Source organism: Raphanus sativus, unplaced genomic scaffold, assembly GCF_000801105.2.
Source record: "Raphanus sativus cultivar WK10039 unplaced genomic scaffold, ASM80110v3 Scaffold1231, whole genome shotgun sequence".
Lineage (NCBI taxonomy): Eukaryota > Viridiplantae > Streptophyta > Magnoliopsida > Brassicales > Brassicaceae > Raphanus > Raphanus sativus.
Genome location: NW_026616544.1, coordinates 1 through 23,927, shown reverse-complemented (window position 1 = coordinate 23,927; position 23,927 = coordinate 1). Strand labels below are relative to the sequence as shown.

The following is a 23,927-nucleotide window of genomic DNA, read 5'->3' as shown; positions in this document are numbered from 1 at the left end:
TATAGGCCTCCTGATTATCTAATAAGCTTGTACTGCAGGTTGGTTTGATGTTCTATATCTGCATCTTCTGGACATCTTCATCGCTCTTTGGAGCAGTTTATGTGTTCCCCTTCGAGAAGATATACCTGGTGAAAGAAAGAAAAGCAGACATGTACAGGCTAAGCGTGTACTACGTATGCAGTACACTATGTGATATGGTGGCACACGTTTTGTACCCTACATTCTTCATGATCATTGTCTACTTCATGGCTGGGTTCAGTAGGACAGTCCCCTGCTTCCTTTTCACCGTGTTGACAATACTACTTATAGCCATAACTAGCCAAGTAAGCATAACAAAGCTTGAGACCACTCAGTTTCTGAGACTGAAACATATGTTCATTCCAATGTAACTGCAGGGTGCAGGAGAGTTCTTAGGAGCTTCGGTGTTGAGCATTAAGAGGGCTGGTATGATCGCCTCTTTGGTACTAATGATGTTTCTTCTAACAGGAGGTTACTATGTTCAGGTGCAAATCATAACTTGGATGGATTGCTCTTTGTAGTGAATCATAGCTACATGCTGTTTTTGAAAATCTAACTACTTGATGCACCTTGCAGCACATACCCAAGTTCATGCAGTGGCTGAAGTACTTGTCCTTCATGCACTACGGCTTCAGACTGCTTTTGAAAGTTCAGTACACAGGGGACCAAGTTTTCGATTGTGCGAGCAAAGGCGGCTGCAGGACACTGCAGAGCTCATCATCCTTCGACACAGTTAACTTGAATGGTGGTCTAGAAGAACTGTGGGTTCTGCTTGGCATGGCATTTGGCTACCGTCTTTGCACATACTTCTGCCTTCGCAAGAAAATAAGCATTTGTCATCTTTGAAAAGGAACAAGTGAGAACTGCAGAGACCAAAAATATATGTAACAGAGATCAGAAACGACTCTATCAGGCTATTTCCAGTTTTGTGCCAATGGTGTCAGTGATAGATAAGAATCTAGTAGAAATCTGAGAAATAGCATTAAATTCAAACGCATAAGCTTTTTTATATTAAACAATAAGAAGTTGGGTTCAGTATTAGTACAAGAGACAACATAAACCCAGACAGAATAAAGAGGCTTAGCAACAAATAACACTCTTGTTCAAATCACTTCATGTATCTGTGTAGGAACTTTCTGTGGAAGTCATTCCTGATTGTATCATTGATGAAGCGCTTTGGTGCTTTCATTTCTCCACGTGCCTGATTCTTGAACACCACATCATCATCCCACCTGAAATGAAGAAATTTAGTTTTTAGTATCTGCCTCCAAGAATTAATATAATCCCAAGATTCATGAAGACACAAGACTTCAAAAGATGCTAACCTTCTTTTGACACTAAACGAAGTGGGAGTGGTGTTAAGCAGTGGGTTTCCTTTGAGAAGCTCCTCTTCTTTGGCGTTTAGCTCTTCCATCTGCTGCTGTTTTTCCTGAAAAAGGTAAATAACACATATTAAGACAAAACTTCCGTTATGTTAATGTGTTTGATCGGAGCAAAATCATCTCACAGAAAAGAAGACATACCTTCCTGAGCCTCTCCTCAATTCTTTCTTTCTTTATTTGGTCGAGTTCAGCCATAAGAGCTTCAGTGTCATCCTCATCATCGTCACTTTCGTCATCACTAACAAAGACAAACATATCGTAAGATAACTTGAAGGAAATTATGACTCTTTCAGTTGACATAATTCATCAAAAACTCTCGAAAAAGATAACAAGGAGTTAAAACATTTTCCCTAAAGTTTAGCACAGAATCAACAACTGCATATTCCCAAAACCATGGCTCAGATGAAAAGCATTGAGTACATCCCTAGCAAAGAGTCTTTAGCCAAATCTAAAAAGCGCACACAAACAAAAAAGAACTGGAATAGGAAGACAAGAAATGAAAGAATAGTTACCTATCATCCTCATCGTCACTTTTGATATCAACATCAGAATCATCAGCATCTACACTGCGAGGAACAATCCGATCTTCAGGGTCCCTTTTAGAGCCTAAAAGCAGGATATCAAAGTTAGAAAACATATGATCAAACTACATATAATCAATTTTTTTTTAAAAAAGTGATTTTCACTAACCTTCCAGTAATAGCTGATTCCCTCTCCTGCGGTCTCTATCATCTAATGACAAAAAAAAAAAGAAACAATACCTCGTTACTGAAAGAAACAAAGGAAGAAGCTTTACAAAAAAAAATCATATCGAAAAAGGCTTCAAATTTACCAGTGTAGGATTTGTCTTTGGAAGCTAAGTGTCTCCTCTCACGCTCTTCAAGCTCGTCACGAAGGTTCTTCTTCTGCACTTCCTCTTGAGTGTGTTGCCCTTCCCTCCTGCCCCAACCCAAAAAAAAAACAAGAAAAAACAAGACGCGTTACGATACATACATCTCATAAACAATCAAATCTCAAAAGCAGAACTAAACCCTAAAAGATCAAATCTTCCACAGATACTACTATATTGAAATAAATAAACCCTAGAATCTCATCAATCAAAGATGAATTCGATTATGATTCAGATGTAATCGTATTGAATTGAAGGAAAAAGAACAAGTTTTTTGACGAAGCTCTCACCTAGGCTTTAGAGTTGTATGAGCGGCGACATCACGAGACGAATACTTCTGAGAGGCGCCGAAGATACGAGCACCACCCTGCTCGTTACCTCCCTTGGCCGGTGCCCACGTTGGCCTTGCTGCAGTCGTCATCTTCGGATAATAACCCTAATTCCCAAATCAAGGAGACGAATCAACCAAAATCGATTGATCGAGAGAGAGAAGAGAGTCAAAAGTTTTCGATTAATCGATTTTTAGAGAGGTGTATATTGAAACCCGAACCGACTCGACATTAACCGACCCGGAACCAAACCACCCGAATCAGTCATTTAGAACACTGTTACACAAATGACCGTTTTGCCCTGGTCTTAAATGGAGTGTAAAATTAAATCCTCTTTCTGGTAGAGAAGGTTTCGTTCTGAAAATACGATAATGTTCAAAACTGCAGGTTTTGGCTTAAGCTCTCACATATGTAAAAACCAGTTAAGAGAGAGATAGAGAGAGAGAGAGAATCCATCCATGGCGCAACTGCTCTCGTTTCGCGTCTATCTCTCTGCCGAAACGCAGAAAGCTTCTTCTCCAGACTCGTTCAAGCGAACCCAAAAGACTCGCAAACCATTTACGCGTCGTCAGAGAGGTAAAAACATTGTTCCTACACTGTGTTCCGTCTTCAAATCTCTATGCTTTACTCCAAAAAATCTCTTTAATTATGCAGGTCCGGTAACTCCAGTGCGGAAACCACAGAATCTGAATTTGGAGGTTTCTCCACATAGAGCTGGTAATAAAAGACAAAGACTAATCCTTTCCTTTTAGTTCTTAAAACACTGGTTGAATTAGACTTGTCACGTTTATGGAGAGTCTTTGTGCATTATTATCTTATTAAAAATAAATAAAGTCTCTGTTTTGTGCAAACTTATAACAGTATCTGCGGTGAGACTGATGAGAATCGAGTTCGGTGGTGCGTTTGCTGATCTTTTGAATGAGAAAGGCAAAGGCTCTGGGAGTAATGAGATGAGTTATGTCGAGAGAACAATCGGTTTTCGGACACGCGATTTGGATGACCGGGATCTTAGACTGGTTTGTGTGTTTCACCCACCATTCAGTATTTAAAAACTGTGGTTTTTTACTAAAAGCTTTTAGTTATCTGCAAAAAAAAACACACACTTTTAGGTTACTGATGTTGTTGGAGGAACAATAAGGTGGAGGAGGTACCTTGATCACCTCATTGGTTCCCTTTGCCACAACGAAAGGACATTTCGTAATATGGAACCTCTTCTCTTGCAGGTAATAATAAGTGTGAATTATATTTGTTAAAAGTCTGCCTTGAGGTTTCTATAACCTTGTTCTCTCTCTCTCTCTCTGTTGTAGATTCTCCGCATTGGTTTCTATGAGATCATTAAGCTTGATATGCCAGCATACGCTGTTGTAGATGAGGTATAATACACCAAAGTTCCAAACTTCATTTATGCTTAGTGAGTTGTAGGCTTTTCATCTGATAGTGTCATTTGTTGTTTTCCTCGTCTCATTTTTACAGAACGTAAGGCTTGCGAAGATTGCACTAAGACCTGGTGCTGGAGATCTTGTCAATGGGATTCTTCGTAAGCTTGTCACTCTTAAGGTGTTTCTCTTTTCTTTAACTTTTTCTCTTTCGCTCGGCTCGAGAGCTTATAATACAAAAAGAAAAAGCTTATAATATAATGAGTCCTGACGTAGGTGTCTGCAGGAAAAAGATGCCCTTCCATTACCCAAAGTGGAAGGGGATGATCGTGCACAAGCGCGTGCACTTGCTACACTTCATTCCCACCCCGTTGTAAGTGTGTTCCTACAGCTGCCTATAACCTCATCTTTTCTTTCGTTTTTTTAATATGATGCAATGAGGCCTCCTTTTATTTTAAAATTCCTTTCCTTTTACCAGTGGATGGTTAGGCGATGGGTAAAGTATCTAGGGTTGGATGAAGCCACTAAGCTCATGACATGGAACAACACTGATCCTGGATTCAGCTTAAGGTTTTATCTCCAAGAATTTTTATTTTTCTTTCACAGTAAGGAAAGAAAGGTTATATCAACTGTCACTCATATAATTGTCTTTCTGATGATATCAGGGCCAATACGGGAAGGGGCATTACAAGATCAGACCTTGTGGAGCGTCTAAACTCTTTAAAGGTATTCGTTTAGTATTTGTGTCAGTGCGTAAAACAGGGACATGATTGTCTATTTTCTTATTTTCATTTATTCTTTTCCTTTGCTGCAGGTTCCACACGAACTGTCCTTACACTTGGAGGAGTTTGTCCGCATCAAAACAGGATTGCAGGTGTTTTTAATGTCACCGTAAATAGCGTTCTATAAGTTTCAATTGGAAGTTGATTATTGACATTTTCTTTTACAGATCGTTGTGCAAGCTGGCTTACTCAAAGAAGGCATATGTTCTGTTCAGGATGAGAGTGCAGGTTAGTTTTTACTTTCACAATTATTTGGACTTGCTCCTGTGAGAAGACACTGTCTCCTCTTCGTAAATATCCGTGTTGTAAACCATCTTACGATATCTGCAGGACTAGTAGTCTCAGTGGTGAAACCTCAGCCAGGAGATAGGATACTGGACGCATGTGCTGCTCCTGGAGGGAAGACCCTTTTCATGGCCTCTTGCTTGAAACGCCAAGGTAATCTTACAAAGGCTCACTGTTCTAATATTCATCTGTTTTGTTACTTTGATTCTATTCTCATCCTCAAACTTGCAAACTCACGTTGATTACAGGTATGATATATGCTATGGATGTGAATGAAGGGCGGCTAAGAATTCTTGGGGAGACAGCAAAATCACACCAAGTCGCTGGACTTATCACAACTATCCATTCAGATCTCCGTGTCTTCGCTGTGAGTTGATACTGTTTGAGTAAGTGAGCTTTTACAAGTGTGTAAGCTACTCCTCACATTGCTTGCTTCCAACTCAAATGTGTTTTTTAGGAAACAAAAGAGGTACAATATGATAAAGTGTTGCTTGATGCCCCGTGTTCTGGACTCGGTGTCCTCTCCAAGGTTATATAACATGAGCAATTCTAATCAAACTGCTTTCTCATTAGTTTAATTAGCTTAACATGTTCCCTCTCTCTCTGTGTTTGTAGAGAGCGGATTTGCGTTGGAACCGTAAACTAGAGGACATGGAAGAGCTTACGAATCTACAGGATGGGCTTCTTGATTCTGCCTCCAAGTATGCACACACACCCTGTACATAGACTTCAATTGGTCACTCGAGAAAAACTAATACGGAACCTAACTAATACTCTTCTCTGTGTCAAAGACTGGTGAAGCCTGGTGGGTTCTTGATATACAGTACTTGCTCGATAGACCCTGAAGAAAATCAAGGAAGAGTCGAAGCGTTTCTCCTAAGACATCCTGTAAGAATCTTTCTAGATCTGTTTCCTCTAGTTTAAGATGTCGATATTACTAACAAGTTGTCTCTCTGATTCCACAGGAGTTCTCTGTAGATCCAGTGGACAGATTAGTACCATCAAGTTTTGTAACGTCGCAAGGCTTCTTTTTATCCAACCCAGTGAAACACTCCTTGGATGGAGCGTTTGCAGCTCGTCTGGTTCGAGCCTTATGATGTAAAAGTCAAGCGTCTCGAGATCATCTTGATGACAGAGAGAGTTAGGGTTCCATTTGTGTCTCTGATGAGATCGAGGAAGGTATGGAAAGACCTTTTGGTTCAAAAGGGATCCATGCATAGAGTTAGAGATGTTATGAGAGATCTTGTAAGCTTTGTAGAAATTATCTGTTGGTATGTAAACATCATGCTGTTATAAACAGTATAAAGAAAATGTCTTACCGTTTCAGCGATCTACAAACGGTGTGTCGTGCAGTTGTCAAAAGGATACGTTATGGGCTCAGAATAAGCCCACTGTTAATAGTTTAGTCGGCCTAGATATAAAGTCCATAAAATCAATCATGCCAAAGGAACAAAACTACATTGAAATGAAATGTCATTCATAATATTCTCTTGTACAATTTACTATCAGGTAATGAAGTAGGCTCCTCTACTTGCTAAGAACATGGTTTCCAGCACTGAATGACGACTTAGAAGACACAATTATAATGGGAATTGGAAAAACATCATAAGCCATATGAAACATCTCTTTAGATCGGGTTGCATTTGTTTCTCCAATACTTCAAGACATCTAGATTCTGAAAAACAGTTATATCTAAGATCGGTTCAGTCAAGTACACATTTAAAGCTGATTTTCATATTCCAGCATTTTGAGAAAATAATGCATAAAACCTTTGTATTAAAAACATAAAAAACAGTAAGAACACATCAAGTACTAAAACCAATGTTTATTGACTAATTACTTATGCCATATCCAGCTGGTATATTGTTCATCAGTGTAGTTTCTGAAGTGCTTGTAGTAGTATTCTTAGGATCCTTCTTACTCCATACAATTTTCTATCTTCGTCCGGATGTGATCAATTTTATACTTATTTGTTGACGGATTTAAGATGTCATAACAATATTCCAAGACCACGAGCTTCCACCTTGGATCCAACACTGCAGCAATAGCAAGTATGTCACTGTAGACTTTCCAATATTTGTCAAATTTCAGCTTAATTGTTTTCACCATTTGACAAATTGTCTCATCATAGTTCTAGAAACATCTTATGTTATATCATAGTTCTCGTACAGAAATAGATCAGAAATAGATTGTCTTCTCTATTCTAAAACATAATTGTAAATATTGTTATTAATTATATTTAGTTAAAAAGGTAAGACATTTATGATCATAGTTGAATTGATTTGTCAATTTCCCTAGCAATAAGAAAAAGAATAGTCAAACTCCATACACTTCAATGTTTTAGAGGAAACACTTGAATCAAACTCAAATGATTGTTTGTTAAAAAAAAACAAATTTGAATGAAATGATTCATTTGCTTCTAGGTGATCAATTATCTTGATTTGAAGGTGATGATGAATCCATTTGTTAATAAGACAAAAACAAAGAAGCCGAGTCAGTCAAGTGATCACATGTATAAGTCCATTTCAATAAGATAATTTTTTTTGGTCAATAAAACAACTTAAATTGTTAAAACGATATCCTTATCAGAAATAGTTTTGAAAACAATTAATTAAATCAAGTAAACAACGGTTTCACTATAAGGTTTACTATCATTTTTAAACAATCAATAAAATCAATTAGAAGACGAAGAAATGATATTCGGAAAATACTAAGAAAAATTGAATTTAGCTTTGTTCTTCTTCGAAGATGTATGTAGAGAGGAGACAATAAGAATTGGCTTTGTAAGGTTTGGAGTTTGATTAATTGAAATTTGATTATATTCAAAATAGCAAATTTCATGAATTATAAAACTAGTAAGGTCAGCTGGAGGCACTTGAATATTTATTATAGAAAAAAAAAGTTGTAAAGTTTGTATTATATAGTGTCGAATATCTTTTTTTATTTTCTTTTGTGCACTTCGAATACCTTTGTTTTAATTTCGGAAATTGGATAATAAACCAATCGGTGTTCGAATTGATGAAAGCCGATCTGGTTCGGATGGATAATAACCGAATCGGTTTGGTTCAGAATTCCAATTTTTAAATTTGTTCCGATTTTATAGGCAAACCGACCTATAATCTGTCGCAGCCTAAAGTCCCTATCAGAGCCGAGAACGAAGTAAAGCCCTAATCTACACGAAGCTTTTCTTCTGCAAGATTCACTCACTGCAGAGAAGATTCGAGCTCAGAAGAGATTTCGTAGCTCTTCACCGTAAGTTTCCTTCTCTCTCTCTCTCTCTCTCTCTGCTTCGTTTCGCGGCGTTTTCAAAGTTTGATTTCGGTTAATTCGACAATTAGGTAAAGGATTCGCAGCCGGAGAACGAAGAAACCCTAATCTACACGAAGCTTCACTCTCTGCAGAGAAGATTCGAGTTGTTTCCGTAAGTTACATTCTCTCTCTCTGCTCCGTTTCGTGGCGGTTATTAGGTTTAAATCTCGTCGTTCGATTAGATTCGATTTGTGGTTTTAACATTGTTTATCTGTTTAATTTTTAATTGAAGGGTTTCAGTGATGGCGAACTTGGGAGGCGGGGCAGAAGCTCATGCCAGATTCAAACAGTACGAGTACAGAGCCAACTCTAGCTTGGTGCTAACCAGTGAGAATCGTCCTCGGGATACACACGAGCCGACCGGAGAACCTGAGACTCTGTGGGGGAAGATTGATCCTAAGTCCTTTGGAGATAGAGTTGCAAAAGGAAGACCTCAGGAGCTGGAAGATAAGCTTGAGAAGTCGAAGAAGAAGAAAAAGAAGGAGCGGGATGTTGGGGATGATACTGTCTCTGCTCGGCAGAGCAAGAGGCGTCGGCTCAGGGAAGAGAGCGTGCTCACGGATACTGACGATGTGGTTTATCAGCCCAAGACTAAGGAGACGAGGGCTGCTTATGAGGCTATGCTTAGTCTGATTCAGCAGCAGCTGGGTGGGTTGCCTCTGAATATTGTTAGTGGTGCTGCAGATGAGGTCTTGGCTGTTCTCAAGAATGATGCTGTGAAGAACACTGAAAAGAAGGCGGAGATTCAGAAGCTGCTCAACCCTGCGCCTGATCAGATTCATCAGGTTTTTGATCAGCTTGTTTCCATTGGGAAGTTGATCACGGATTTTCAAGAAGGTGGTGATTTTGGTGGTGGTAAAGCAAATGAGGATGAGGGGCTTGATGATGATCTCGGTGTGGCTGTTGAGTTTGAGGAGAATGAAGGAGATGACGAGGAGAGTGATCCTGATATGGTACATGAGGAAGACGATGAAGAGGATGAAGAACCTCAGAAAACTGAAGGGATGCAAGTGGATGCAGGGATAAACGAAGAGGATGCAGGAGATGCGAATGAAGGCACCAGTCTGAACGTTCAGGATATTGATGCTTACTGGCTCCAGAGGAAGGTATCTCAGGCTTATGAACAGCAGATTGATCCGCAACAGTGCCAAGTACTAGCTGAAGAGCTGCTTAAGGTACTCGCTGAAGGGGATGATAGGGATGTTGAGAACAAGCTGCTTAGGCATCTTCAGTATGACAAGTTCAGCCTCGTTAAGTTTCTGCTGCGGAACCGCTTTAAGATTGTGTGGTGCACCCGTTTGGCTAGGGCAGAAGACCAGGAAGAAAGGAATAGAATTGAAGGGGAGATGAGAGGGTTGGGTCTGGAATTGGCAGCAATTGTGGAGCAGTTGCATGCAACTAGAGCAACAGCGAAAGAGAGGGAGGAGAACCTACAGAAAAGTATTAATGAAGAAGCCCGGCGTTTGAAGGATGAAACTGTTGGAGATGGAGCTCGAGGCAGGAGAGATGTTGATAGAGATTTAGAGAGTGGTTGGTTGAAGGGTCAGCGTCAGATGCTGGACCTCGAGAGCTTGGCTTTTGACCAAGGTGGTCTTCTGATGGCGAATAAGAAGTGTGACCTTCCACCTGGCTCCTACAGAACTCATGGCAAGGGATATGATGAAGTTCATGTGCCAGCGGTTTCTAAAAAGGTGGGTACCAGTGAGAAGCTTGTGAAGATCTCCGAGATGCCAGATTGGGCTCAGCCGGCTTTTAGGGGAATGCAACAGTTGAACAGGGTTCAGAGCAGAGTGTATGAGACTGCTCTATTCAAGGCTGATAACATACTTCTTTGTGCTCCAACTGGTGCAGGGAAAACCAACGTTGCCATGCTCACCATACTGCAGCAAATTGAGTTCAGTAGGAACGAAGATGGAACATTTAGTCATGGAAATTACAAAATTGTGTATGTTGCACCCATGAAAGCCCTTGTTGCTGAGGTTGTCAGTAACCTGTCGAATCGTCTGAAGGATTATGGAGTGATTGTGAGGGAACTCAGTGGGGATCAGTCGCTTAGTGGGAAGGAAATTGAGGAGACCCAGATCATTGTCACTACACCCGAGAAGTGGGATATTATCACAAGGAAATCTGGTGATCGCACTTACACCCAGCTTGTGAGACTTCTTATAATCGATGAGATCCATCTTCTTCATGATAATCGAGGGCCTGTGCTAGAAAGCATTGTTGCTAGGACTCTTAGGCAGATTGAAACCACAAAGGAGAACATTCGCTTGGTGGGGTTGTCAGCTACACTGCCAAATTACGAAGATGTGGCTTTATTTCTGCGGGTTGATCTTAAGAAAGGGTTGTTTAAATTCGACAGCAGCTACAGACCAGTGCCTCTTGGTCAGCAATATATTGGAATCAGTGTGAAAAAACCGTTGCAGAGGTTCCAGCTGATGAATGATCTTTGCTATCAGAAAGTATTGGCCGGTGCTGGAAAGCACCAGGTTCTTATTTTTGTTCATTCGAGGAAGGAAACAGCAAAAACAGCACAGGCAATAGTGGACACTGCATTGGCGAACGATACACTCAGCAGGTTCTTGAAAGAAGACAGTGCAAGCCGTGAAGTTCTTCAGAGTCAGATTGAACTTATCAAGAATGGTGATCTGAGAAAACTTCTGCCTTACGGTTTTGCTATTCATCATGCTGGGCTGACAAGGGGTGATCGTGAGATAGTCGAGGCTCTTTTTGGGGAAGGGCATGTGCAAGTCTTGGTTTCCACAGCAACTCTTGCATGGGGTGTGAATCTTCCTGCTCATACCGTCATAATCAAAGGAACACAGGTCTATAATCCTGAGAAAGGGGCGTGGATGGAACTCAGTCCCCTGGATGTTATGCAGATGCTTGGGCGTGCTGGAAGACCTCAGTATGATCAATTTGGGGAGGGTATAATTATCACTGGCTACAGCGAGCTGCAGTATTATCTGTCTTTGATGAATGAGCAACTACCTATTGAGAGCCAGTTCATTTCCAAACTTGCTGATCAGCTTAATGCTGAAATTGTTCTTGGAACTGTTCAGAATGCCAAAGAGGCTTGCCACTGGCTTGGGTATACGTATCTCTATATCCGTATGGTTCGTAATCCTACGCTGTATGGTTTAGCGCCTGATGCCCTTGTAAAAGACGTAGTCTTGGAGGAAAGAAGAGCTGACCTGGTACGTACATCTGCTTTAACCTGTCGCTATCTACTGTTTAAAATTTGTTTGCTATCGTAATGCCTTAGACTTAAGCTATCTAATGTTAGAAAATTATTTGCTATCGTAATGCCTTAACTTAAGCTTTCCCACTTTTTAATATGGTAAAATTATTTAATATCGTAATTTGGTTGCTTTTTATCCTTCAAGTTGATTACAAATTTAGTGTTCACTTCATGTCTCTGAGAATTTGAATAAGAAGTTAGCATCTGATGATGTGATGTCATTTCCCTGAAATTGCTTTTCATATGTTTAATAGTCTTGATGAACTCTTGAGTTTATCATTGACAGTTTTGCCTCTGTCCACTATATGGCCTTGATGAACTGTTTGGATCACTTGTGCTTATCACATTGATTGTGAAATTGGTATTGTAGATTTCTCTGAGTCTGTGAGAATTTTGAGTAAGAAGTGTATCTGATGATATAACGCCATTTGTTTGCTATCTTTTCCCGTAACTGTTGTTCCTAGTATCAGTAGCTTTCTCTTTGTATGTTACAACTTACAAGCATCCCATGATGAACTGTTGGATGCCTTGTTTCTTTCAAGTTGATCACAGATTTAATATGTCATTGCTGGTTTAAAAAATATCATTTATGGCTATCTGGGTCTAAGGTTTACTTGAACCATTGTTTTTGCAGATACACTCAGCTGCTACTATCTTGGACAAAAACAACTTGGTTAAGTATGACAGGAAAAGTGGATATTTCCAAGTTACTGATTTGGGAAGGATTGCTAGCTACTACTATATAAGTCATGGGACCATAGCTACGTACAATGAGCATTTGAAGCCAACGATGGGTGATATAGATCTCTATCGTCTGTTCTCATTGAGTGAGGAGTTCAAGTATGTGACTGTTCGGCAAGATGAGAAGATGGAACTGGCCAAACTTCTGGATCGTGTCCCAATTCCTATCAAGGAAACTCTGGAGGAGCCCAGTGCAAAGATTAATGTTTTGCTACAGGCATACATTTCACAGCTAAAGCTCGAGGGTCTTTCTTTGACATCAGACATGGTTTACATTACTCAGGTTTGTTCTCTCTGCTTTATTCTCTCATCTCTACATTATTAAATTGCTGCATCTGTTCTCTGGTGTGTTCCTTGTCTCTCTGCTTCTGTCTGTCATTTTTAGTTACATTATTAAATTGCGTCTGTTCTCTGGTTTGTTCTTTCTGCTTTCTTATTTCAGCTCTCCTAGTTACGTTATTGAGTTGCAGTATCTGTTCTCTCTGCTTTCGTCTCTCATCTCTCCTAGTTACTTTATTAAATTGCTGAACCTGTTCTCTGGTTTGTTCATTGTTCTCTCTGCTTTCTTCTCTCATCTCCCTAAGATACTTTATTAAATTGCTGAATCTGTTCTCGGTTTGTTCCTTGTTCCTTGTTCTCTCTGCTTTCTTTTCTCATCTCTTCTAGTTACATTATTATATTACTGTATATCGTCGCTGGTGTGTTCCTTGTTCTCTCTGCTTTCTTATCGCATCTCTTCTAGTTAGATTATTTAATTGCAGTATCTGTTCTCTCTTCTTTCGTTTCTCATCTCTTAGTTAGTTGATTAAATTGCTGAATCTGTTATCTGGTTTGTTCTTTGCTCTCTCTGCTTTAGTGCTTTTTTCTCTCATCTCTCTTAGCTACATTATTAAATTGCTGCATCTGTTCTCTGGTTTGTTCCTTGTTCTCTCTCTGCTTTCTTATCTCATCTCTCCTAGTTTATTAAATTGCAGTATCTGTTTTGTGCTTTCGTTTCTCATCTCTTAGTTAATTAAATTGCTGATCTCTGCTTTGTTCCTTGTTCTCTCTGCTTTCATCTTTCCTAGTTACATTATTATATTGCTGTATCTCGTACCTGGTGTGTTCCTTGTTCTCTGTGCTTTCTTCTCTCATCTCTCCTAGTCACATTATTAAATTTCTGTATCTGTTATGTGGTTTGTTTCTTGTTCTCTCTGCTTTCGTCTCTCATCTATCCTTGTTACCTTACTAAATTGCTTTATCTGTTCTCTGGTCTGTTCCTTGTTCTCTCTGCTTTCTTCTCTCATCTCACCTAGTTGCATTATTAAAATGCTGTATCTGTTCTCTGGTTCTCATGTCTCATTTTTTTTATCATTTTCAGAGTGCTGGACGTCTTGTACGCGCTCTCTATGAAATTGTATTGAAGCGTGGATGGGCTCAACTGGCTGAGAAAGCTCTGAACTTGTCTAAAATGGTTGGGAAGAGGATGTGGAGTGTCCAGACACCTCTTCGTCAATTTCATGGAATTCCTAATGAGATTTTGATGAAGTTGGAGAAGAAGGATTTGGTGTGGGAGAGGTACTATGATCTGTCGTCACAGGAGCTAGGAGAGCTTATTCGTAGTCCTAAGATGGGCAGACCGCTTCACAAGTTCATCCACCAGTTCCCAAAATTGGTTCTTGCAGCACAAGTTCAGCCTATTACTCGAACTGTTCTGCGGGTGGAGCTCACAATTACACCAGACTTCCAGTGGGACGAAAAAGTTCATAAATATGTGGAGCCATTTTGGATCATTGTGGAAGACAATGATTGTGAGAAGATCCTTCATCATGAGTACTTTCTATTGAAGAAGCAGTATATCAGTGAGGATCACACTGTAAACTTCACTGTCCCAATCTTTGAACCGCTGCCACCTCAGTATTTTGTCCGAGTGATTTCAGACAAGTGGCTTGGCTCGCAGACTGTGTTGCCTGTATCCTTTAGACACCTTATACTTCCAGAAAAGTACCCACCACCTACAGAGCTACTGGACTTGCAGCCCCTCCCTGTCACAGCGCTTAGGAATCCGAGTTACGAGAGACTCTATCAGGACTTTAAGCATTTCAATCCGGTGCAGACTCAGGTCTTTAATGTTTTGTATAACACTAATGATAATGTGTTGGTTGCTGCTCCAACTGGAAGTGGGAAGACTATATGTGCTGAGTTTGCTATATTGAAGAATCATCAAGAAGTACTCCTAAGGCAGGAAGATGATACTAAAAGGCAAAGCGGACCTGATGCTCATGCTCCAATGCGTGTTGTCTATATTGCACCCTTAGAGGCTATTGCTAAGGAGCAGTTTCGCATCTGGGAGAGGAAGTTTGGCAAGGGTCTTGGTTTACGGGTTGTTATGCTGACCGGGGAGACAGCGTTGGATCTTAAGCTGCTGGAGAAGAGTCAGATAGTCATAAGTACTCCTGAGAAATGGGATGCTCTGTCTCGCAGGTGGAAACAGAGGAAATACGTACAACATGTTAGTCTTTTCATTGTGGACGAGCTTCATCTAATTGGTGAAGGTCAAGGTGGTACAGTCTTGGAGGTGATAGTCTCTAGAATGAGATATATTTCTAGTCAGGGTGATAATAAGATCAGGATTGTTGCGTTTTCCACTTCCCTTGCAAATGCAAAAGATCTTGGGGAGTGGATTGGGGCCAGTTCTCACGGCCTATTCAATTTCCCTCCTGGAGTCCGTCCTGTTCCACTGGAGATCCACATTCAAGGAGTGGATATATCCAGTTTTGAAGCCAGGATGCAGGCAATGACCAAGCCAACCTACACCGCCATAGTCCAGCATGCCAAAAACAAGAAGCCGGCTATAGTTTTTGTTCCAACCCGTTCACATGTCCGCTCGACTGCTGTGGATCTGATGGCTTACTCTCACATTGACAACCCACTGAGCCCTGATTTCCTGTTAGGGAAACTAGAAGAACTTGAGGATTTTGTTAAGGAACTCCGAGAGGAAACATTGAAGGAGACACTGCGCCATGGTATTGGGTACTTGCACGAGGGTTTATGCAGTCAGGATCAGGAGATCGTGACACAGCTCTTTGAAGCTGGACGGATTCAGATTTGTGTGGTGAGCAGTTCATTGTGTTGGGGCACTCCATTAACTGCACATCTTGTGGTGGTAATGGGAACGCAGTACTACGATGGAAGGGAGAATTCACACTCAGATTATGCGGTCTCTGATTTGCTTCAGATGATGGGGCGTGCTAGCCGACCTCTACTCGACAATGCTGGAAAGTGTGTGATATTCTGTCATGCTCCTCGTAAAGAGTATTACAAGAAGTTCCTCTATGAAGCCTTCCCTGTGGAAAGTCATCTCCAGCATTTCTTGCATAATAATTTCAACGCAGAAGTTGTTGCTGGGGTTATAGAGAACAAGCAAGATGCAGTGGATTATCTTACATGGACTTTGATGTACAGGAGGCTTCCCCAGAATCCTAACTACTACAATCTTCAAGGAGTGAGCCACAGACATTTGTCTGATCACCTATCAGAGCTGGTTGAGAACACCTTGTCTGATCTTGAAGCCAGTAAGTGCATTGAGATAGAGGATGAGATGGACCTCTCTGCTCTCAACCTTGGTATGATTTCATCTTACTATTACATCAGTTACACCACCATAGAGCGCTTCAGTTCTCTTCTGTCTTCTAAAACCAAGATGAAGGGACTTCTGGAAATCTTAACATCAGCTTCAGAGTATGACATGATCCCAATAAGGCCTGGCGAAGAGGAAAGAGTTAGAAGGCTCATCAATCACCAGAGGTTCTCGTTTGAAAACCCAAACTGCACAGATCCTCATGTGAAAGCAAACGCTCTTCTACAGGCTCATTTCTCGAGGCAAAGCATTACCACAAACTTGGAAATGGATCAGGGTGAGGTCCTTCTATCAGCAACAAGACTTCTACAGGCGATGGTGGATGTTATATCAAGCAATGGCTGGCTGAATCTTGCTCTGCTAGCAATGGAAGCAAGCCAGATGGTGACTCAAGGCATGTGGGAGCGTGACTCCATGCTTTTGCAGCTCCCTCACTTCACAAAGGAATTAGCAAAAAGATGCCAGGAGAATAACATTGAAACCGTGTTTGATCTTGTGGAGATGGAGGATGAAGAACGCCAAGAGCTTCTCAAGATGAAGGACACTGAGCTTTTAGACATTGCCAGATTCTGCAACCGCTTCCCAAACATTGATCTGACTTACGAGGTTGTGGGCAGTGAAGATGTGACTCCAGGGAAAGAGGTGACATTGCAGGTGATGCTTGAGAGAGACATGGAGGGGAGGACAGAAGTTGGAGCCGTAGATGCACCTAGGTATCCCAAGACCAAAGAAGAAGGGTGGTGGCTGGTTGTGGGGGACACCAAGACGAACCAGTTGGTGGCCATCAAGAGAGTCTCGTTGCAGAAGAAAGCAAAGGTGAAGCTGGATTTCCAAGTACCGAGTGAAGCAGGAGTGAAGTCTTACACACTGTACTTCATGTGCGACTCTTACTTGGGTTGTGACCAAGAGTATGCGTTCACTGTTGATGTCAAAGAATCTGGCACTGGAAATCTGATGGAAGAGTGATCTTGTGTTTCAGGTTAGTGTTTTAGTGCATTTGTCAGATGAAACTTGGATTTTTGGTAGTTTGAAAGTCAGAAATTGAGACATGCTCTCTTTTCTTTGCAGGCGTGCTGGATTCTGGAGAAGAGCATTCTCACTTTTATGTAATATGGCGTCTTTGAGTTTTAGACCAAAATGTGTGGTTCTGTACTCTTCCTTTTTTTTTTTGTTGTCTGGACCGAAACAGTAGACGGGTCATAAACTTGTAGAGACGTGAGGCCAGGATGTTGTAGAGACGTATTGAAAGCAGCACTGAGCTGTGCCTCTGAAGTAGTCAACTCTTATATGAATCTTTCTTTGCTTAAGCACTTTAAAAATCCAACACTCTTTAGGGTGTTTTGTCTTTCTTTTACGATGTCACTTTTGCTGTTCGAGTTTGGAAAGAGAGAAAAGACAAAAAGAACAAGTTTCGGACTATAGAGTGAGCATCTTCAATTTTGTAACTTACAGTCAAAAGGAATGAAATCGTGAAAGTTTTATATCTGAGATCAAATAATTTTAGTAACTTACACTATTTGCTATGGCCACTGAGTGCTGCACAGATATAAAGATTCATTCTGTGTTTAAACAGATTAATAATGCATCCATTTGAATAACAGATCATCATTCTTAATTCTCTTACAGGGATCTTAAGCCTTTTGGTTCAAGAGGGATCCATGCATAGAGTTAAAGATGTTATGAGAGATCTTGTAAGCTTTGTAGAAATTATTCGTTGGTATGTAAACATCATGCTGTTATGAACAATATAAAGAAAATGTCTTACGGTTTCAGCGATCTACAAACGGCGTGTCGTGCAGTTGTCAAAAGTATACGTTATGGGCTCAGAATAAGCCCACTATTATAGTTTAGTCGGCCTAGATATAAAGTCGATAAAATCAATCATGCCAAACGGACAAAACTACATTGAAATGAAATGTCATTCATAATATTCTCTCGTACGATTTACTATTAATGTTAGAAAATGTCACACACTCTTTGACTTTTACCTACATTTTCATCATTTTGTTTAAGAAACTAAAAACCAATGTCTTTCTTAGAAAAATAAATAAATATTGAAATCACTAAACAATATAGACAGAGTCTATAATAATATAACAAAATTTATGTAGTGTAAGGGTTTTAACCTTGACTTTGTGCTTTGAACTTAGAATAAGAACGTAACCAAAACGTATTCTCTTTATTAGAATATGAAACCAATCTTGTCTCTTACAATAGAAAGCTTAGATTTAAATACAAAAGACTCGAACTCTTGAATTATATCTCTCTCTATTGCTCTCAACCGTATGAATAACTATGAGGCTCTCTCGTCCTTATATAGGACCCAAAGACCATCCTATTTCCTAATGTATTAAGACAGACTTTCCTAATTACTTTAGACTTCCTGTTTCTTTGACCGACACTAACGTACGAGAAAAGGAAATAACATAACCTCCTCTTTGTTGCAGGATATTGACGATTGGGCTGAGAGATTAATCAGTTGTGGCCCATTAGTTTTTACAAACTCCACCTTGGGCCCAAATGATTACTCCTTGTTTCTAATTTCTTCGTTATCACCAAAGACGTCTCGAGCTTGCTTTTCTTCATCCATGGACGATGACGCTTACGGTGATTCCCAACGGCGACTCCCAGCGGTGATGTCTCTAATCGAACAGATCCTTCGTCAAGGGTCATCGATCCACCACTGCATCTCGTCTCTGAAGAATTTGAAATCAGCTCCTCAATCCCGTGAATCTTCCACCGACGTCTCCATTGCGGTGTCTCTTACTCCAACCCTCGCTCACCATGAAAAGAGATCGCGACTCCCCCTTTCTTCTAGAGCTGTCGGAGACACAAACTTCACCAAAAAAAAAAAATATTTTTTTTTTTTCGGTAAGTGCTCCTTGATTCACTTTGAGCTTCTATCCCATCATTTCTCTGTCTTTATCTTGCTTTGCTAGTGTACTCCTTTCGGTAACTTCTCAATCTTTCTTGATCAATGTGCAGTTTCTCCGGCGAACCTTGTTGCCTTCCTCCGCTGTAGATAAAGACGACCACTGTCTTCCTTCAGCTAACTATAGCTGTTTAAGACACTTACCCTGTCGTTTAAATCCGATGATCGATTGAGCTTCCTTGAACACTTGAGGTACTCGTCTCCCTTCAGCTTGTTCTCCTTTGCTGTTTAAGACGTTCACTCATAAGTCTTATGTTACCTGTCAATAGTTATTCCCGTACTTGAGAGATTCTTGTTTCAGTTTATCTCAGCTTACTCCACCTTGAGCTGAGACCTCCTTGCCTCGCAACTTTCCTAGCAGGTAACTTCCTTGTAACCATTGAGCTTCCTTGTTATCGATAAGAAGTAATTTGTTTGCTCTAACCTTATTACTTCTTCTTGTGCGAGGTGTATCGATAACGAAGTTACCTGCCATGCCGTTTTCTTAGGCTATCTTGAGGAGTTCACAACAGAGATCAAACTTTTGCCCTGGTAAGGCCTTAGTTAGAAAGTCTGCTGGGTTCTTGCTAGTATGGATTTTAGATAGAGTAACACTGCCATCTTCGACTACATCTCTGATGAAATGATACTTAGTGTCAACATGCTTAGTTCGCTCGTGATGAACATGATTCTTTGCTAGGGCTATAGCACTTTGTGAATCGCAATTTATCTTGACACTCTCCTGATCAAAACCGAGTTCTTTGCATAGTCTTCTTAGCCATAAAGCTTCTTTCGCAGCCGCGGTTAGAGCCATGTACTCGGCTTCGGTTGTTGATAGAGCTACCACGTCTTGTAACCCTGATCTCCAGCTTACCGTATTTCCCCAAACTTGAAACACGTACCCTGTAACAGACCTTCTTCTGTCCAGGTCTGTTGCGTAATCAGAATCACAAAACCCCTCGATACTAAACTTCGATCTTTTAGTAAACGTTAGGCACCTTCCTGTAGCTCCTGTTAGGTATCTTAAAACCCACTTCGCAGCTTCCCAATGCTCTCTTCCCGGTTCAGACATATATCTGCTTATTAATCCCACTGCAAAACCCAGGTCAGGTCGAGAACCGACCATTGCATACATAATACTCCCCACGACACTTGAATATGGAATATCTTCCATGAGCTTTCTTTCTTCTTCCTTCTGCTCTGGCCTTAGTTTCCTTAGTTTGAACTGAGATGAAGTTGGTGTAATTACGGCCTTTGCATCTGTCATTCCAAATGTTTCTACTACTTTCCGTAGATAGCCCTCCTGTGATAATATTAGGATTCCTTTCTCTCTATCTCTTATGATATCCATTCCTAATATTCTCGATGCCTTTCCCATGTCTTTCATCTCGAATTCCTTGCTCAAACTCTCTTTTATGTTCCTGATTTCTTGCTTATCTCCAGAAGCTATGAGCATGTCATCAACGTATAGGAGTAAGAATGCCGCTTGTGCCGTGTTGACATTCTTCATGTAGACGCACGGATCCTCCTTGCTTCTAATAAACTGTTGAGTCTTCATAAAACAATCAAATCTATGATTCCATTGCCTTGGAGATTGTTTTAACCCATATAAGGATTTCTTAAGCAAACAAACTTTGTTTTCATCCCCTTTCTTAACATAGCCTTCGGGTTGCTTCATAAGAATCCTTTCTTCTAGATCACCATGTAAGAACGCCGTCTTTACGTCCATCTGCTCGAGTTCATAATCGTTGTTAACCACGAATGAGAGCATGATGCGAATTGATACGTGTTTCACCACCGGAGAGAACACTTCGTTGTAATCAATTCCTTCCTGTTGTGAGAAACCTTGAGCCACCAATCTCATCTTATATCTTGGCTCTTCTACTCCGGGTATCCCTGGTTTTAACTTGCAAATCCACTTGCATCCTATAACTTTTGCATTCTCCGGTTTCTCAATCAAGCTCCATGTACGATTTCGTTGGAGTGAATCCATCTCTTCATCTGCTCCATTCTTCCACTTCTTTCGGTTCTTGCCTTTCATAGCTTCAGCAAAACTCTTAGGTTCTTCTATTTCTATCTCATCTGCTGCAGCTAAAGCATAAGCCACAAAATCTTCATCTTCAAATCTTGATGGTGGTTTTATTGTCCTTCTAACTCGGTCCCTTGCAAGCATGTAACCATCAATACTCGTCTCTGTTTCTGGACCGGTTTCTTCTTCGTCAATTGACACGTCTTCTTCCGAGCTGTTAGATGTTTCTGACGTTTCTTTTAAGATAGATTCTCCACCTTGAGCTGCTGTTTTCTTATCATTAACATTTGATGGAGTTGGCCCTTCTATCAAATTCTCTTTGAACGTCACTCTCCGGGTGTCCTTTCTTTTGTCCTCCACGTTTGTTACTTCTACGCCTTGCTTTGCGTTTGAAGTCGTGTGCTTATACAGTTCTTCTTCATTGAACACTACGTTCCTACTGGTGTCACACGTACCAGTTTCTGATATCCACACACGGTAACCCTTAGTTCCGAACGGATATCCCATAAATACTCCTTTTATTGCCTTTGGATTTGTTTTTCCCTGAACCTTATGAACAAACGCAGAGCACCCGAATCTTCTAAGGTTACTTAAGTCGCACTTAGTACCTGTCCATCTTTCTTCGGGTAGTTCGTAATCAATCGCAGAGTTTGGAGATCGGTTGATCACGTACGTGGCCGTTGAAGCAGCTTCGGCCCAAAATTCTTGCCCTAATCCTGTCTCCACGAGCATGCATCGAACTTTGTCCATGATTGTTCTGTTCATCCGTTCCGCAACCCCGTTTTGTTGTGGAGTATACGGACAAGTCTTGTGCCTCTTGATTCCTGAGTCTTTGCATAGTTTATCAAACTTCTGATTGCAAAACTCAAGGCCATTGTCCGTTCTTAAGCACTTAATCTTCAGCTTCGTTTGATTTTCTACTGCTTCCTTCCATTCTACGAATTTGCTGAATGCTTCGTCTTTCGACTTAAGAAAGTAGATCCAAACCTTGCGTGAATAATCATCAATGAAGCTAATATAGTATTTGCAACCGGCTAGACTTTCTGGAGTTGACGGAGCTCCCCATAAATCTGAATGTATGTACTCGAGAATCCCCTTAGTGGTATGTTTCCCAGCTGGAAAGCTTTGTTTGTGAGATTTTCCCAGGACGCAAGTCTCACAAAACTCAAGTTTATCCACCTCCTTCTTCGGTACATATCCTCTATCAACCAGCACGTTCAGATTCTTTAAACTCATATGACACAGCCTTGAATGCCATATCGTTGTTTTGTCTATCTCTGCCCTTGATACATTAGCTTCTCCTTTCGCCACTGTTCCTTGTAGATAGTAAAGACCTTCTTTGAACTTTCCTGAGATAACCTCTTTCCCATCCTTGTAGAACCTGATCATAAAGTCTTTCCCTTCATATTGGCATCCTGATCGCTCGAGCATCCCGTAAGATATCAAATTCCGGCTCATCGTCGGCATGTACCTCACGTCTTTGAGAACCACCACGGTTCCATCGGGTCTCACGATCCTGATCTTGCCAATTCCTTTTACATCACAGTGGGTGTTGTTAGCCATTAGAACTCTCCCTCCTTCGAATTCTTTTAGGTCAAACAACACATCTTTGTTTGGTGTGATATGAAAAGAACATCCGGAGTCCATTACCCATTCCTCTTTGGAATCCTTAGTACTAACCGTTAGCACTAATGGTTGTTTCGGCTCCTCTGCAACGTTGGCGGATTTATTGGACCTCCTGTCTGGACACTCTCTCTTCCAATGTCCCTCTTTGCCGCAGATGAAACAACCTTTGTTGTTCTTGTCATACTTCGGTCGGGACCTCGATCTCCCGTTTCTGCTTTGAGATCTTCCTTTCCCATACTTGTTGCCTCCTTTGTTTGATCGGTTTGAAGTCCTTCCTCTATCCTCAACATACAATCCCTCATCTTGAGACTTAGAGAGTTTACCACTTTCTAATAACTCTCTCTCTTTAGATCGTGCAGCCCCGGTTACTTCGTTGATCTTGAGTGTGTCTCGTCCGTACTTAAGGGTCTCCTTAAGTTGATCATATCGCTGAGGCATAGAATTTAGTAGTAGTATAGCTTGAACTTCTTCATCAACCTCTACGCTCAAGTTATTTAAATCTGCTACTAGCTTTAGGAAGTCATCAACGTTTGCATCAATAGTCTTTGAATCGTTCATCTTGAAAGTGTAAAATTTGTGTTGCAGGTAAATACGATTCGGCAAGGACGTCTCCGTGTACAGCGTGTTGAGAGCTGTCCACATTGCAGCAGCTGTTTCGCAGTGACTGATCTTCCTCAAGACTTGGTTTCCTACGTTTATAACAATGAGATCTTTTGCTTTCTCTGATTTCCCGAGCTTAACGGGATCAATGGTCGGGACCTCTTCCGCTTCTTTCTTCTCCGTGTCCTTTAAGGTATCATCTCCTTCTACCTTGTTGACTGGTGAATCCATTAGAAGCGTCTCATCTGTTAGGATATCCTTTAGCCCTAGGACACCAAAGTGAGCCATCATCCGAACCTTCCATAGCAGAAAATCTCCTGTTCCATCGAACCGATCGATGTCGATCCTCTCGATCTTTGGTTTAGCCATTCTTGTTTAAAGCACCCTTGCACTCAAACCTGAATGCTCTGATACCACTTGTAAGGGTTTTAACCTTGACTTTGTGCTTTGAACTTAGAATAAGAACGTAACCAAAACGTATTCTCTTTATTAGAATATGAAACCAATCTTGTCTCTTACAATAGAAAGTTTAGATTTAAATACAAAAGACTCGAACTCTTGAATTATATCTCTCTCTATTGCTCTCAACCGTATGAATAACTATGAGGCTCTCTCGTCCTTATATAGGACCCAAAGACCATCCTATTTCCTAATGTATTAAGACAGACTTTCCTAATTTACTTTAGACTTCCTGTTTTCTTTGACGGACACAACGTACGAGAAAAGGAAATAACTATAACCTCCTCTTGTTGCAGGATATTGACGATTGGGCTGAGAGATTAATCAGTTG

The 23,927-nt window shown here is 40.8% G+C and overlaps 4 protein-coding genes across 4 annotated transcripts; 3 read left to right on the top strand and 1 right to left on the bottom strand.

The window, feature by feature from the left end:
• Positions 1-20: 20 nt before the first annotated feature.
• On the top strand, positions 21-1,059 carry LOC130503924 (ABC transporter G family member 26-like). The gene is made up of 3 exons (XM_056998499.1): positions 21-323; positions 396-503; positions 595-1,059. The coding sequence occupies exons 1-3, from the start codon at positions 48-50 to the stop codon at positions 862-864; spliced, it is 654 nt and encodes a 217-aa protein (XP_056854479.1). The 5' UTR covers positions 21-47; the 3' UTR covers positions 865-1,059.
• LOC130503923 (uncharacterized) lies at positions 1,001-2,840 on the bottom strand. The gene is made up of 7 exons (XM_056998498.1): positions 2,580-2,840; positions 2,233-2,339; positions 2,091-2,132; positions 1,913-2,006; positions 1,542-1,638; positions 1,344-1,447; positions 1,001-1,250 (listed from the first exon to the last, which is right to left on the bottom strand). The coding sequence occupies exons 1-7, from the start codon at positions 2,708-2,710 to the stop codon at positions 1,127-1,129; spliced, it is 699 nt and encodes a 232-aa protein (XP_056854478.1). The 5' UTR covers positions 2,711-2,840; the 3' UTR covers positions 1,001-1,126.
• A 166-nt stretch (positions 2,841-3,006) lies between these two features.
• LOC130503922 (uncharacterized) lies at positions 3,007-6,393 on the top strand. Its single transcript, XM_056998497.1, has 17 exons — positions 3,007-3,194; positions 3,273-3,335; positions 3,480-3,634; positions 3,728-3,841; positions 3,926-3,991; positions 4,092-4,175; positions 4,281-4,367; positions 4,473-4,564; positions 4,660-4,720; positions 4,809-4,868; positions 4,944-5,004; positions 5,107-5,214; positions 5,310-5,428; positions 5,519-5,590; positions 5,677-5,762; positions 5,853-5,949; positions 6,027-6,393. The coding sequence occupies exons 1-17, from the start codon at positions 3,077-3,079 to the stop codon at positions 6,156-6,158; spliced, it is 1,575 nt and encodes a 524-aa protein (XP_056854477.1). The 5' UTR covers positions 3,007-3,076; the 3' UTR covers positions 6,159-6,393.
• Positions 6,394-8,163: 1,770 nt separating this feature from the next.
• Positions 8,164-17,319, top strand: LOC108838037 (DExH-box ATP-dependent RNA helicase DExH12-like). The gene is made up of 6 exons (XM_056998496.1): positions 8,164-8,313; positions 8,400-8,482; positions 8,603-11,567; positions 12,246-12,635; positions 13,713-16,950; positions 17,040-17,319. Exons 3-5 carry the CDS (start codon positions 8,613-8,615, stop codon positions 16,935-16,937), a joined length of 6,570 nt encoding a protein of 2,189 aa, XP_056854476.1. The 5' UTR covers positions 8,164-8,313; positions 8,400-8,482; positions 8,603-8,612; the 3' UTR covers positions 16,938-16,950; positions 17,040-17,319.
• Positions 17,320-23,927: the final 6,608 nt, after the last annotated feature.

Excerpts from the sequence above, each read along its gene's own strand:
- LOC130503924 (XM_056998499.1), top strand. The coding sequence starts at position 48 with ATGTTCTATATCTGCATCTTCTGGACATCTTCATCGCTCTTTGGAGCA. Across the intron at positions 324-395 it reads TTATAGCCATAACTAGCCAA|GGTGCAGGAGAGTTCTTAGG; the intron begins GTAAGCATAACA and ends ATGTAACTGCAG. Across the intron at positions 504-594 it reads CAGGAGGTTACTATGTTCAG|CACATACCCAAGTTCATGCA; the intron begins GTGCAAATCATA and ends TGCACCTTGCAG.
- LOC130503923 (XM_056998498.1), bottom strand. The coding sequence starts at position 2,710 with ATGACGACTGCAGCAAGGCCAACGTGGGCACCGGCCAAGGGAGGTAAC. Across the intron at positions 2,133-2,232 it reads CAAAGACAAATCCTACACTG|ATGATAGAGACCGCAGGAGA; the intron begins GTAAATTTGAAG and ends TTTTGTCATTAG. Across the intron at positions 1,448-1,541 it reads TTGAGGAGAGGCTCAGGAAG|GAAAAACAGCAGCAGATGGA; the intron begins GTATGTCTTCTT and ends TACCTTTTTCAG.
- LOC130503922 (XM_056998497.1), top strand. The coding sequence starts at position 3,077 with ATGGCGCAACTGCTCTCGTTTCGCGTCTATCTCTCTGCCGAAACGCAG. Across the intron at positions 4,869-4,943 it reads GCATCAAAACAGGATTGCAG|ATCGTTGTGCAAGCTGGCTT; the intron begins GTGTTTTTAATG and ends TTTCTTTTACAG. Across the intron at positions 5,005-5,106 it reads TGTTCAGGATGAGAGTGCAG|GACTAGTAGTCTCAGTGGTG; the intron begins GTTAGTTTTTAC and ends CGATATCTGCAG.
- LOC108838037 (XM_056998496.1), top strand. The coding sequence starts at position 8,613 with ATGGCGAACTTGGGAGGCGGGGCAGAAGCTCATGCCAGATTCAAACAG. Across the intron at positions 11,568-12,245 it reads AGGAAAGAAGAGCTGACCTG|ATACACTCAGCTGCTACTAT; the intron begins GTACGTACATCT and ends TTGTTTTTGCAG. Across the intron at positions 12,636-13,712 it reads ACATGGTTTACATTACTCAG|AGTGCTGGACGTCTTGTACG; the intron begins GTTTGTTCTCTC and ends TATCATTTTCAG.